The following is a 16,074-nucleotide window of genomic DNA, read 5'->3' on the forward strand; positions in this document are numbered from 1 at the left end:
TGTGTCAGCATACCTGCAGGTCTTTTGGAGCATGTATTCTAGCAATTCCAACTTTGGCACAGAGTGGTACACTGTTAATAACGTTGCTGGGGCCAGGACTGTCAACCTCTACATCAATTCTTGCAAAATAGTCCTCAGCTTCACCTAAAGGATCTGAAATAAAAATCATAGCATTGAAGTTATAATACAATTTAAAGCTCAAGGTTTCTGAATGAACTATTATTATCTCACAGAAGACAGAGAAGCCACTTGTCTTAACTCGTCTGTGCCAGCTATCTGAAATTCATTTAATCCCATTTTTCCACTACCGTTTTATCATTTACCATCTAAAAGTGAACATGAATTCTAAATCCGCCACCACGTTAGAATATCGCATGCTCCAACAATCCTCTGCATTAAAAATATTGTTGGCATCTTCCATCTACAAAAGATGATGAACACCAAAGAAAACAAGTCCATTTCAGATGGGGGGGGGTGGTCATTCTGATGGTGCATGCGAGCCCATGAAGGCGGTGTCACCATTTCCTCCCTGGTCAGTTAGTGACTCCAAGGTGCAATAACTGACATCTAGGACTTTTATGTCACACGTCAGCATCCTTGACACAGAGCTTCGGGTTTCCAACAACTTCCATCTTTGCTGTCTGCTGCAAATTATGGGTCTATATCCTGGAAGGATAAAAATCACAAATGCGGCAGTCCTCTCCAAGGCAGAGTTCGAAGTTTGTTAGCACTCATAAAACAAAGGATGCTTTTTTGGCTCGGGCACATCTACAGGACAGAAGATGGTTGCATATCTATCAGCTTTCTGCATGGTGAGGAAACCAGTGCCAAACACCATCAAGGTGCAGTAAAAATAACTTCTTCCTTTATTCTTTCAACACCATCTAAAGATATACAGTCAAAATGAACTCACGAATCAGGAGAATAACTTCCCTCATTTTCCTTAACAAAACCATTCATTATTTTGAGCATCACTATTAAATCTTCTTTTAACCATTTCTGTTGCAGTGTAAGGAGACTCAGTTTCTCCTCATAATTAAAACCTTATACCTAATAATAATAAGCTCTATTAGGGTCACATTAGACTTGCATTAACACTGTAATGAAGTTACTGTGAAAAGCCCCTAGTCACCACATCCCGGCACCTGTTCGGGTACAAAGATGGAGAATTCAGAATGTCCAATTCACCTAACAAGCACGTCTTGTGGGAGGAAACCGGAGCACCCGGAGGAAACCCACGCACAGTAGAACGTGCGGACTCCGCACAGACAGTGACCCAAGCCGGGAATCGAACCTTGGACCCTCACGCTGCGAAGCAACAGTGCTAACCACTGTGCTACCGTACCGCCCCGGTCTATCCTGATACCTCCATCATGTCATAAAATTTCTGTATATGGTGCAGCTTTGACATTTTGTCCCCAAAGTAGGGCATAGTATTCAACGTTTAGCCGTATCAAAGATTTGCATAAGTTTACAATTACATTTTTGTTTTTAAGATTTTCTGACCCTAGTTATTAAACCCAGGATCCCTTGTGCTCTTTAAAAAAAATGGTTCCTAGTTTACCAACTAATGTAACAAAGCGGTGAAATATAATGCTGTCAAATCATATTTGTTCAGCTATATATAATTGTTTCTATTTTAAATAGAAGAAAACAAAATAAACAAATAACCCATCAAAATGCTTAGTATAAGAAACAGGAGGAGTGGCCATATGGGCCTTTGAGTTTGTTGTGCCATTGAATAAGATAATGGCTGCAGCTCCACTTAATAATAATAATAATCGCTTGTCACAAGTAGGGTTCAATGAAGTTACTGTGAAAAGCCCCTAGTTGCCACATTCCGGCGCCCGTTCGGGGAGGCTGGTACGGGAATTGAACCCGCGCTGCTGGCTGTTCTGCATTACAAGCCAGCGATTTAGCCCAGTGTGCTAAACCAGCCACTTATCAGCCTGTTTCCCATAACTCCCAGCACCCTTATAGTTCAGTTCAAGAATCTGCCTATCTAATATTGAATATATTCAAAGACTCTGGGTAAACAAAGATTCGCAACCATGAGATGAAATGTGTTTTCATTGATGTCTTAAATGTCCTTAATCAAAACACTGCCCCCTTGTTCTAGCTTGGGGCCGATTTAGCTCAATTGGCTAGATAGCCGGTTCATGATGCAGAGCAAGGCCAGCAGCGTGGGTTCAATTCCTGTACTGGCTGAGGTTACTTATGAAGGCCTGCCTTCTCAACTTTGCCCTTTGCCGGAGGTGTGGTGATCCTCAGGTTAAATCACCTCCAGTCAGCTCACCCCCTCAAAGGGGAAATCAGCCGATGGTCACCTGGGGCTATGCAGCCTACGGTCATCTATGGTAACTTTACCTTTCACCTTGGTTCTAGACTGCCTTATCATCTTCTCAGCATCCACCCTCTCAAGCCCCTTCAGAATCTTAATCTTTCCATAACATCACCTTGTATTTTTCTCAATGAGTATAGGTCCAACCTGCTCACCGTTCAACCCAGGGACCATCTAGTGCAGTCATTTTCAAAGTCGGGGTTGCAACCCGCAGGTGGGTAGCGGAGCCATCCAACACGGCGTTCCCAATCGCGGGAATTAATGCACAACGGCCGCAGCAGCCGGTTTTTAAAAAATGACGGCCGCGACCCGCATTCAGAATGCGGGAACGCTGTGCATGCATGCCTCTCATCAGGCCCAGAGCCCAGTAAGAAACACCTCCTCCTCCTGACGTCAGCGCGCTGACCCAGGAGAAGATTTTTTCAAGGGAGTCTTCGTGCCTGAAGCGAGGGAGAGTAGGTCACATGCTCCAAACACTGAAGTCACCTGCTCTGGGCACAATTGGGATTCTTCCATTTTGTCAGCAGCAAACAAGCAACAGGAGGATAAAGTTTAAAATGGATTGTTTTGTAATAAGAAAGAGGGGGCAAGAGACACAAACAGGCCAGGATCTCATAACTAAACCTGCTGGAGAGAGTGGCTCAGGAGAATGCACAGCAGGCCAAAGCAGTGGTCGTGTGAGCTGTTCAGGAGAATCCACAACAGAACAAGGCAGTGCTGATGTGATCTCCAAGACCTCTGATGAACAACCCATACAGAAATGCAACATTGAACGACAAAGCAAGTGAGATCATGAGGACCAAGCAGTCTCACCTGTCGCATTAAAGTAAGAAGTCTTACAACACCAGGTTAAAGTCCAACAGGTTTGTGTTGAATCACTAGCTTTCGGAGCACTGCTCCTTCACCCGAGGAAGGAGCAGTGCTCCGAAAGCTAGTGATTCAAAACAAACCTGTTGGACAATAACCTGGTGTTGCAAGACTTCGTACTGTGCTCACCCCAGTCCAACGCCAGCATCTCCACGTCGTCACATTAAAGGCAAGCAAAAATGGTGGGTGGCGAAGGCCGGTCGGCACGGAGCATGCAGGTCGACCGGCATGGGTCCCGAAGGTTATCCGGTTGGTAAACATTAGTCCCCAGAAAAAAGTTTGAAAAACACTGATCTAGTGAACCTTCTCTAACTTGCCTCCAGTGCAAGAATATTCCTCCTTAACAAAGGGGACTAAAACCGTACACAGTACTCTTGGCGTGGTCTCACCAATGCCTTGCATAGCTCGAGCAAGACATCCCCAAGTTAAACCCATTTCCCATGTAATAAAAACCAACATTTCATTTGTCTTTCAAGTACTTGCTGTATTCACATGCTTCATGTGAAGGACACTAAGATCCCCCTGAAGCACAGTATTCTGGATAACCCTAAATATTCTATTTCTATTCCATTTGATGAATTTTACCCACTTACTTTACATGTCCACATACCCTTGCAGACTCTTTGCATCCTCCTCACAACTTGTTTTCCTATCTATCTTTGTTTCATCAGCAAATTTGGCTGCAATACACAGGCTGCCTCATCCAAGTCATTAATACAGATTAAGATTAGTTGAGGGAGAAAACCTGGGATACAATTGTTCAAAACATTTCAAAGTGCAAAATCAAATAAATACCTGAACTACTGATGTATTTTTGAGGTGCATGAAAATGAACCCACAGAACAAAACTTTCAGGATCCTGTTTTTTAAAAAAAAGAAACAAACTTAAAATCATAAAATGCTGTAAAAGGTCCATTGAAAAAAACCAAAGTGAAGAACATACAGATTTGTGGAAGTTTAAAAACATTCTAAACTTAGCTAAAGTATATATAAAGGGTGGAACGGTGGCAAGCCTCACAGCTCCAGGGACCCGGGTTCAATTCTAGCCTCAGGTGATTGTCGTGGGGATTTGCACTTTCTCCCAGTGTCTGCGGTTTCCTCCCAGTTCAAAGATGTGCAGGTTAGATGGATTGGCCATGCTAAATTGCCCCGTAGTGTCCAAAAGGTTACATGGGGTTATGGGGATGGGGTGGATGCGTGGCCTCAAGTAGGGTGCTATTTCCAGGGGCTTGTGCAGACTCGATGGGCCGAAAGGCCTCCTTCTGCACTGTAAATTCTACGATTCTATGATAATTGGCACTCCCAGTGAAGACAATGGTCATGAATGTTTCGACTGACCAGCAGTTTGTGTTTCTAATCGCCATCTTCTTTATAACTGCTGTTTTGTTTTAAAATATATACTAGGGAGTAGTTTTAGCAAGTTTATGCCTCTTGTCAGCTGTGGTTATCAAGAATGGATAGGCAGAACATTCCATTTGATGTCTACAACAAGAGATTAAAAAGTATTCTAACTGAAGTGTAGAAGCAGTAACTGTTTTTTGATCACTGGTGCATGTATTCTGAAAAATACAATTCGATTCAGTGGCATTGGTAAAGTCACAATAGCCAGCATCACACTCTTTGAAGAGCATGAAATTAAACAATACACTCTTTGAAGAGCATGAAATTAAACAATGTATTTTAGCAATGCTCAAATTACTAATAAAGAACATTAAAAAAAAGAAGCTTTTTGCCATTCCCCAAACTATGATGCTTTGCCTGTGAAAGTCAGCCTGGGATAATGGGCTCTCCAATTTCCCTTCCTTCATTTGAAAGTGATTAGCCTATACTTTGCATCTGTCACAGTTTCACAGCTTTGCATGGTGGATCATTTATACTTTTTTTTAATACCGATACACCACTCAGTGAGGCACTCAAATGAGAGCATCCCAAAATGGGTCCAAACATGGCTTCGAACCAACTAGAGAGCTGATCTGCAGTTAGATGATACTGGGAAACCATGATGAGAATGCACAGTATTATTCAATAGATAATGAGTTCTAAATCCTTCAGATTTACAGCACCACTCAGGTCAGTCCAAAGCCAAGGTCACTGTTGTTTTTCCGAGGTCACTGCAATGATTGGGAATACTTTCCATCAATGACTGAAAATATTCACACAGAGGAAGGGAGTTCCAATCTTCTGTGCCACTCATAGGTTAGGAAAGTATTTTCTCGCTTCCAATAGATCATGTAAATTAAAACTCTGCTAAGCTTGCCTTCAGGACACAGAAAAGCAACATTTCAACAACAGCATTAAATCTTTCTAAAAATTATTTTTTCTGAGCCACAGAACAATCTGGAAAGTTTGGCGTTGATTTCATATGAATATACGAACGAGGAGGAGTCGGCCACTCAGCCCCTCAAGCCTGCTCTGCTATTCATTAAGATCATGGCTGATCTGATTGTAACCTCAAACCCACATTCCTCCCTACCCCCAATAACCTTTCACCCCCTTGTTAATCAAGAATCTTTCTTGCTCGGTCTTGAAAATATTCAACCCTGCTTTCACTGCCTTTGAGGAAGAAGCTCCAAAGATTCACCATAGACCATAAGAAATATGAAGAGTAGTTAATTCAATCCTTCGAGCCCGCTCTGCCATTTAATAAGATCATGACTGATCTAACACTTACTAAGTTCACTTTCCTGCCTTACCTCCCATAACCCTTAATTTCCCAACTGATTAAAAACCTATTGATCTCGGAATTGAAAACGTTCAAGGACTCGGCCTCCATATTTCCCTGGGGTAACGAATTCCAAAGATTCACCACTCAGAAGAAATTCTTCTTCAAATCAGTCTTAAATGAATACGCGCTTATTCTGCGATTATGCCTTCTGGTCCTACAATCTTCCGTGCGTGAGTGGAAACATTCCCCCAGCATTTAGCATGTCTAACCCCCTAAGAATCTTATATGTTTCAATCATATCACCTCCCATTCTTCTGAATTCCAAGGAGTACAGACCCAACCTCTTTAAATCTTTCCTCAACTGGCAGCCCCTCCATATAGGGAGGGGGGGGGGGGGGGTCATTCTAGTAAACCTTCTCTGTACTACCTCCAATGATAATACACCTTCCCTTAAATAAGGGGACCAATTCTGTACACAGTACTCTCAAATCTCACTGACTGATATATGCAGCCGGCCAAAATGTACAAATGACCCTGTGACAGAAATAAATTCGAAGCAGAATCAGCATTTTTACTCTTTTGAAAAAAGATCTAAAATGAACATTAAAGAACACATTTGAGCAGAGGCTCAAAATTTCTCATTACCTCTCCATCATAGCTGGCTCGCATCACATGATTCATGACTGACGGGGCCACCAATGGAGAGATTCTCTCAATCTGTGGTGCAGTTTCTGTCAACGTGTCAGACTTGGAGAATGTAAAACACCTCCATGCAGCAGCATTCTGTAAGCACAAAACATATTTAGATTTATTGCTAACTGACATGATACTGCATAAGTAAATTAAGTTTCCTGTTGAGGAAAGATAGTCTGTTTATGTAGAGGGCAGTGGATGGTGCACTGGGTTAGGATACTGCTCATGGCAGAAGACTCTGTTTTCTAAGACCTTAAGTAACAAGATATCATGAATTTCAGGTTTAGTTTAATCACCTAATACAAGTATGGAACATAACAAAATTGATTGGTCCATGTCAAAATACCTTTGCTGATACAGTACTTACTTTGCTGATATTTGCTATCACTTGGAGTATAGTGTTCAATTCTGGTCGCCACACTACCAGAAGGAAGTGGAGGCTTTAGAGAGGGTGCAGAAGAGATTTACCAGGATGTTGCCTCATATGGAGGGCATTAGCTATGATGGGAGGTTGAATAAATTTGGTTTGTTCTCACTGGAACGACGGAGGTTGAGGGGAGACCTGATAGAGGTCTACAAAATTATGAGGGGCATAGACAGAGAGGATAGTCAGAGACTTTTTCCCAGGGTAGAGGGGTCAATTACTAGGGGGCATAGGTTTAAGGTGTGAGGGGCAAGGTTTAGAGGAGATGTACGAGGCAAGTTTAAAAACATTTTTTTTTTTTTTTTTTTTACACAGAGGAGAGTGGATGCCTGGAACTCGCTGCCGGAGGAGGTGATGGATGCAGGGACGATAGTGACGTTTAAGGGGCATCTTGACAAATACATGAATAGGATGGGAATAGAGGAATGCAGACCCCGGAAGTGAAGAAGATTTTAAGTTTAGAAGGGAGCATGGTCGGAGCAGGCCTGGAGGGCCAAAGGGCCTGTTCCTGTGCTGTACTTTTCTTTTTTCTTTGTATGCAACAGCATAATCCCTCAATAACATAGCAATAGGATGTCAGGTACCACAGCTATGGAAGTTACAAACGAGGAGAATTCACAGCTTCAGATCCGCATTCTACAAATTCATGTCCAACAGCATCCATTTTCTCAGGATGCAATGTTTAAAGCCAGTCATCATTTCACTTTATTTTTTAATTTCTTTGAATTTAATATTCACTGGTTGAAGCTGAGCAAAGAACTGAGTGTCAGTCAGAACCAGTCAGCTCAGAACCAGTCAGCTCCAGATCCCAGTACAAACTTGTTCAAACATAAACTAAAGAACTAAAGAGAGAAGACGAGGATGACTGCCCATTTGACCAAGTGTGGCATCAAACAGAGTCTAGTAAAAACTGGGGGGAGCGAAGAAGAAGAGAGATAGTAGTGGATGAGATGTCAATAATGCAGACTATGAACATTCAATCCCTCCACCACTGATGCACTGAGACAGCATTATGTGCAATCTACAAGATGCACTGTAATGGTTTCAACTGTACCTCCAAAACACTCAGCAGTTAGTACCTGGCAGGACACTTGGGAATACCATCACTTGGGAATACCGCCCCGAACAGGCGCCGGAATGTGGCGACTAGGGGATTTTCACAGTATCTTCATTTGAAGACTACCTGTGACAATAAGCGATTTTCATTTCATTCTATGATCTCAAAGTTTCTCTCCAAGTGACACACCTGTGACATTATACAAATGTACAGCATGTCAAGAGTTAATGTGAAGACTAGCCACTAAAGGGAGCTAAGGGACAATACTATAAACTGCACTGAAGCTAGGGGGAGAAGTTTAGACTGGAGCTGAAGAAGATGAGATTCATAGTGTATTGCAGAGCTAGTTAAGATATAATAGTTATAATTAGTAGATAGAGATAGTGCTAGTGAGTGTAGTTTAATTCTTACATGTATGTTTGCTATTCAGAATAAATGTCAAATTCAAATTTAGTATTAATAAAATTAGTTTAGTTCTTCAAAAGAGCTTTGTGTATCTTTATGATCATTATGCTTTCCATCCTGGAAACCCCTCTCAAAGATCACCACACCACCATCCTGACTTGGGAATATAATGCTATTCCTTCCTCATCACTGTATCAAAATCCTGGAATTTGCTCCACATTAGTACGGTGGGTAAATATACATCACATAGATTGCAGCAATTCATCACCACATGAAACACAATTAGAACTTGGCAATAAATGCTGGCATTGCCAGCTGCACCCACATTCTGAATGACTAAAAACAATTTAAACAAGACTCTGTGCATTTTGTATGGTATTGACATATCAACTGTCTGACATCAGGACAAAGAGGTTAAGTCTTAATGCAAATGGCAAAGATAGCTTTAGAACTGATCAAAAAACATTAATTTTGTAAATTTGCCAATATTTAAAGAAATTATAGAAACTTACTGCATTGATGACAAGCCGAATGGGAACAGTGGCATGAGTCTTATTAATCAGTTTGAGAGAGAGTGTTTTACTGCCACCAGGCACCAAGTCACCAAAATCCAAGCTTTTGCTTTTCCCAGCCAAAACCTAAAATTTAGACAGGACATAAGAATTTCAGAAATAGAAGTACGAGTAGACAATATGGCCCGTCCAGCCGATTCCAGGACTCAATATGATTGTGGTTGATCCTCGGCTTCAACTCCACTTTCCTGCCAGTTCTAAATGCCCCTGGTTTCCCAAAACAAAAATCTGTCAAATTCAGGATCCACAATCACCTGGGGTACAGAATTCCAAAGATTCACAACCCTTAGCATGAAGAAATTTCTCCTCATCTCATCCCTAAATTATCAGTCATTTATCCTGAGATACTGCCCCCAGTTCTAGATTACCCAACTCAATGTATACCCTGTAAAGTTCCTTCAGAACTTTGTACATCTCAAGGAAATCATCTCTCATTCTTCTGAGCTCTACAGAGTGTCGACCCAATTTACTCAGCCTCTCATCAAAGGAGAACCCTCTCAACTCAACATTCATTGCATCCCCTCCACAATAGTATATCCCTTCCACAAATATGGAGACCAAAACTGCTCACAATATTCTAGATGTGGTCTCACCAAAGGCCTGTACAATTGTAGAACAACATATTTATTCTTGTACTCCAATCTCTTTACAATCCAAATCAACATGCCTTTTGCCTTCCTAATTGCTTGTTGTGCTGGCATGTTAACTTTTTCTATGAGAATACCCAAGTCTCTAGCATTTAAAAGTTGCAGGTCTTTTAAAACAAAAATCTGCTTTTCTATTCTTACAAAGTAATCTCTTGCATCCCTACATAATGCTCCATCTGTGACCTTGTTACACTTCACTTAACATGTCTATATCTCTTTGCACCCTTTGTGTCCTCCTCACTTATGTACCGTCAGCAAACTGAGATACATTATTCTTGGTCTCTTCGACTAAATAAAGGGCTGATGCCCTTGGCATGGATTCTTGTGGCACTCCATTAGTTACAGCCCAACAACTTGAAAATGCCCCATTTATCCCTGTTCTGTTCTCTGTCTGTTAAGAAATCCTCTGCTCATGCTAATCATATTACACCCAACTCCACAAGTTCTTATCTTGCAAACTTAGCAACCATGCCTTCAGTTCCTTCCTCCAGATCATTAATGTATATTGTGAAAAGTTGTCGTCCGAGCACCGACCCCTGAGGTACACCACTAGTCATCAGCTGCCATCCTGAAAAAGACCCCTTTATCCCCACTCTCTGCCTTCTGCCAGTCAGCCAATCCTCTATCCATGCCAGGATCTTATCCTAAACACCATGGGCTCGTAAACGTATTTAACAGTCTCCGATGCGGAACCTTGTCAAAGGCCTTCTGGAAATCTAAATAAATCACGTCCACTGATTCTCCTTTGTCTAACTTCCTTGTTACTTCCCCAAAGAACTCGAACAGATCTAATCTCCCCTTGACGAAGCCTTGCTGACTCAGTCCTATTTTATCATGCACTTCCAAGTACTCCGCGATCTCATCTTTAATAATGAACTCTAAATCTTACCAATGACCGAAGTCAGGCTAATCGGCCTATAATTTCCCGTCTTCTGCCTCCCTCCCTTCTTAAACAGTGGTGTTACATTAGCCACTTTCCAGTCCTCTGGGACCCCTCCTGCCTCCAGTGATTCCTGAAAGATCCATCACCACTGCCTCCACAATCTCCTCAGCTATAACTTTTAGAATCCTGGGATATAGTCCATCCGGTCCAGGTGATTTATCCACCTTCAGACCTTTCAGTTTCCCCAAAACCTTCTCCTCAACTCTGCCCCTTGGTTCTCCTGGAGCTCTGGCATCCCACTGGTGTCTTCCACCATGAAGTCTGATGCAAAGTAACCTTTCAGTTCATCTGCCATTTCTTTGTTTCCTATTATCACTTCTCCAGCCACATATTCCAGTGGGCCAATGTCTATTTTTGCCTCTCACTTACCTTTTATATATTGAAAAAAACCTCTTCCTATCTTCCTTTACATTACTAGCTAGCTTGCACACATCCTTCATCTTCTCCCCCCTTATTGCTTTTTTAGTTGTCCTCTGCTCGCTTTTAAAGGCTTCCCAATCCTCTGGCTTCCCGCTAATTTTCGCCATTTTGTATGCTTTTTGTTTTGCTTTTATTCTGCACTTGACTTCCCTCGTCATCCTTTATTTCTGCTATGTAAACTGTGTCTTCTAGTGTGAAGACAAAATATTTATTCAAAATTTCTTCCACCATTAAACAAAAAGAAAGGGCGGCACGGTGGCGCAATGGTTAGCACTGCTGTCTACAGCACCGAGGACCCAGGTTCAATCCCGGCCCTGGGTCATTCTGTTGTGAATTTGCACATTCTTCCCATGACTGCAGGGTTTCACCCCCACAACCCAAAGATAATTGGGTACTCCTAATTTTAAAAAAAAAAATCATATGTATGAATCGAACAGAGAAGCGAGTGCATCCTTGGGACCCATTTAAAATGTAAACCAGCCAGGTCTTCCAAAGGTTACTTGAAGGCTTCAATTTACACTCTTACAAATACAGCTTGCTATGGAACACACTGCAATACAATACTACTACACAATACAAGATATTATCATAGAATTTACAGTGCAGTACAAGTTATAGCTGAGGAGATTGTGGAGGCATTGGTGATGGATCTTACAGTACAATATTGAAATTGTTGTTTATATATAAATATAAAATAAAGAACACAGATTTGCAAAACAACAGAGAGCAGGGGGATTCACTCCACAAAGTACTATAACAACAAACCCAAGCATATTATTTGTTGGAACTAGAGTTGCACTCAATCTTGATTTAAAAAAATGAAAAAGTGAATCCTCATCATGAACATGTCTACAGTCCTAAAGATGTAATAAAGCGATGACTCTGTTCTTAACCCTCTTCCACTCTATTCTTTTTTTTAAAAATTCCAATTAAGGGGCAATTTAGAGGGGCCAATCCACCTACCCTGAACATCTTTGGATTGTGGGGGTGAGACCCACGCAGACACGGGGAGAATGTGCGAACTCCACAAGGGCAGTGACCCAGGGCCGGGATCGAACCGTCAGGCAGCAGTGCTAACCACTGCGCCGCCCAACCCTCTTTCACACATGTATTGCTGGTATCTGCGTGGCCCCACCTAACTTTCGATAAGCTCTCAGACAGTTGAATATAACTCCAATGTGTAAGATATTACTCCTAAAGGTGGTCAGACATCTATCATAGGATTAAATATAGTAAGTAGTGGTTAAAACACAAGATTGGATTAATTTAACAGCACCTGACCATTGGGCTCTAGTGGCACATATGTGCTATACATAAATTACATATTTAACAGTTATTTACCTCAATCAATGGTTCTTCTGCCACAGCTGTAATAATTACTCGCACAGCAAGTGCTTCTGCTCTGGCAATTGTATTGGCGTCTGCCGAAACAGGACACGAGGAGACACCTATTACACACTGAAAAATCCCAGAGTGACGTGGAAGGAACATCAATTTTAAATCTTCAGTAACATGAGGGCCAATGATAGTTTTGTTCTTGAATATCCAACACTGGTGGGCAAATGTATCCATCTGGAAAGTACAAATTATTGAAACTTGAATAAGTTATTGTAATTTGACTGACCATCATTTATTATAGCCCTGAAATTAATTTGATTTTTGTTACACAGAAGATGCCCATTTTACCAACAAACCTGCTCTGACTCTCTGGAAAAGAGATCTACTTCCATAATCTTTTACACTTTCAATGTCAAACTTGTATTGAATGCCCGTCTAAGTAATCGGGAATTCTATTTCCATCGCCATTTCTGGTTAAGATATACCACATTCTAAAACCACCTGCATCAATAAAAAGCCACTCTCTTTCCCAGTGATGTTGAACTTATGCCTTTTGGTTACTTATAGTGACCAGCAGAAATTGTTTTTCCTGTGTACTATCACAAAACTGTTCTCTCGCTCTGATATTTCTACCTGCTCTGCATTAATTGAGTTCCGGTTTACTTAATCTGCCTTCACAACTAAAACCTGTTCGAACTCCAGCCTAAGCCTAACCCACGATTAACATTTATTTAGCATTATTTCTTTGCTTTTGCACTCAGGTTAAAACACCATAAGCCTTTTTTACATTGGATTAATAATCCTATCACTTTCAAACACAGACTATATATCTATATATAATCTATATATCCCTTTATATCTTAACCATTTGGGAAATTGCCCGTCTCTCCACCCCCACCCGCATTGTTGCAAATCAAATTAATCTGACATAACAGTTGAATCAGCCCACATATGCCTCTTGATTCTTGCAATGCACAAACACCCATTTGCTTGCAAATTTTGCCCCCTGTTTCAAGAGAGACGAGTGGGTCTGAACATTCCATTACAAAGTCAGGCTTTACCACCAGACAACCACATCCACTTTATAATTGTTAACATTTACTGACAGAACCTGGAGGTAGCACCACAAACGGCATTTCATATTAAATTACTGCGACAGTAATGTGAAGTGCACAGCCCATCAATCGTGTTTTAGCTGAGAGCTTGCAGTACCACTAAAAAGACACTGGGTGGCAACATATGAATGCGTGAGCAATTCTCACCGGATTTTAAGTTGTGGACGAAAGGAGGCATTTCTTGATGGAAAAATCTAAAGCAGTAAAGGCGATGTCAGTTTAAAGCTGACATGGCATAATCTGCAGCAATCAGCATAAGGGTCAAGCAACAAGTTTCCAGTTTAATCGGTTCTTAGTGACCGTGACAGCTTGTTCTTAAGACACAATTTACAAGTAGACAGGATAAAGGTTAACAACATTTCCTAACTTGACCTAAGGATCAGACATATCTAATCATGTCTGGCACCAAGTAGGGAGGACTCCATAGAAAGATGAAGGGTAGATAAAAGTAGATAAACACTCACTGTGACCTGGGTGCACGTATGCAACTTGCTTAATGTTAAGTTTGAACCAGATAATGCTCAAACATTATAATATCTATGCATTCGTAACCTGCGCTGTGTAAATGTTACTTGATTTCATGTGTTGGATAGAGTCAGCACCGGCGGTCTATCTCTACAGTTGTGCACTCTCAACACATTGGTCAATAAATGATTGTTCTGTGCCTGAGACGCCTATGATTATTTCGTGGAAAAGAGAAAAACCACAACAATTGTGATGAATGTAGGTATTTCAGATATAATGTATTATGTGCATTTAAAAGCCTGGTGTACGAGTGCTGCAGTTGTGTCTTTAAAAAATCTGGTTTGCAAGACAGCAAGGCTTTTTTGGGGAGCCAGAGGTGCAATTAAAGAATCATAAAAGTTTGGATTAAGAGGGTTTCCTGGAAGTAGTTGAAATCATGTTTCAGCTTGGTAAGATGATGTAACTGATGGGAAGAGCTGGAGTACCTGGCATTTTGCAGAAAAGCAGTTTAGTTTTAGATTGGGATGTGAACAGAAGTCAAGCATCTGCTCTCAATACAGTTCAGTGAAAGATCTGTCTGTAGGCATACTGGCAATTTCTTTCTTGGCAGTTCAGTTAGTTATGTGGCTGGAAGGAAAGCTAAAAAAAGCTGAGAGCAGCTTCTGAAGAAATACAGCCAGAGGTACTGCATTGTTCAAACAGGGTCAGGTCTCTTTCTTTAAAACAGTGTCAAGATATTTCTCTTTTCCAAAGTGAGTTTAAGACAATTCTGTGAAACAAGTATTCCTGAGTAATAACTATATTTAACAGTGGATTGAGATCCGAGATGGTTCTGTTGTTTTGAGTAGAAGTAAATATGTCACTGTATTGATTTGCATTGTTTAAGGATAATTGTAAGCTATTTTCTTGTGTGATGTTAAAGATATTTTATTACGGTGTTAGCAATAAAGCTCGTTTTAATATACCATATCCCTATTTTGCGTGAAATCACTCCTGGAGCGAGGTATCCTTTCCTCAAGTCTTACAAAATTATAATAAAATATTGGGGTTTCTGTCCAGTATCCTAGCCAATGTTGGGGTCTGGTCCAGGATCGTAATATGATCATGGCTGATCATCCAACTCAGTAATCTGTTATCACTCCCTCCCCCCACCTCCCCCCAAGAGCTCTATCAAACTTTTTTTTGAAAACATACAATGTTCGACTACTCCTGTGGTAGCGTATTTCACAGGCTCACCACTCTCTGGGTGAAGAGATTTCTCATCTCTGTCTGAAATGGTCTATCCCATATCCTTAGACTTTGACCTCTGGTTCTGGATTCCCCTGCCATTTGGAACATCCCTCCTGCATCTACCCTGTCTAGGCCTGTTAGTATTTTATAGGTTTCTGAGATCTCCCCCCTCATTCTTCTAAACGCCAACGAATATAATCCTAACCAACTCAATCTCTCCTTATATACCAGTCCTGCCATTCCAGGAATCAGTCTGGGAAACTTTTGCTGCACTCCCTCCATACAAAGAACATCCTTCCTCAGATAAGGAGGCCAAAGCTGCGCACTATTCCAGAATTGGTCTCACCAAGACCCTGTATAACAGCAAGACATCTCTGCTCCTGTACTCGAATCCTCTCACTACGAAGGTCAACATACCATTTGCCTTCTTCATCGCCATCTGCACCTGCATGCTTACATTCAGTTACTGGTATACAAGGACACTCAGGTCCCATTGCCCATTCCTCCGCCTCAATTTGTAACCATTCAGATAAGAATCTACTTTTCTGTTTTTACTACCGAAATGGATAACCTCCCATTTATCCAGATTACACTGCATCTGCCATGCATTTTCCAATTCACTCAGCTTGTCCAAATCACACGGAGGTATCTCTGCATTCTCCTCACAACTCACCCTTGCACCCAGCTTTGTGTCATCTGCAAATTTGGAGACATTACATTTAGCTCCCTCATCTAAATCATTAATATGCATTGGTAATAGCTGGGGTGCGTGCACTGATCCCTGCGGTACCCCACTAGTCACTGCCTGCCATTTGGAAAAAGGCTAATTTATTCCTACTCTTTTATTTCCTGCCTGACAACTAGTTTTCTATCCATCCTAATAGGTTACCTT

At 41.4% G+C, this 16,074-nt stretch overlaps 1 protein-coding gene across 3 annotated transcripts in view; it reads right to left on the reverse strand.

The window, feature by feature from the left end:
- Positions 1–16,074, reverse strand: part of cep192 (centrosomal protein 192) — a 203,953-nt gene that overhangs the window by 99,716 nt on the left and 88,163 nt on the right. For all 3 annotated transcript variants that reach the window (XM_072468422.1, XM_072468423.1, XM_072468421.1), the window contains 5 exons: positions 12,376–12,606; positions 8,965–9,090; positions 6,519–6,656; positions 4,004–4,067; positions 14–153 (listed from right to left, as the gene is read on the reverse strand). In XM_072468422.1, the coding sequence (XP_072324523.1) occupies positions 14–153; positions 4,004–4,067; positions 6,519–6,656; positions 8,965–9,090; positions 12,376–12,606 (699 nt within the window). The remainder of the gene's footprint in view (positions 1–13; positions 154–4,003; positions 4,068–6,518; positions 6,657–8,964; positions 9,091–12,375; positions 12,607–16,074) is intronic.

This window comes from Scyliorhinus torazame, chromosome 11 (assembly GCF_047496885.1).
Source record: "Scyliorhinus torazame isolate Kashiwa2021f chromosome 11, sScyTor2.1, whole genome shotgun sequence".
In the NCBI taxonomy this organism is placed as follows: Eukaryota; Metazoa; Chordata; class Chondrichthyes; order Carcharhiniformes; family Scyliorhinidae; genus Scyliorhinus; species Scyliorhinus torazame.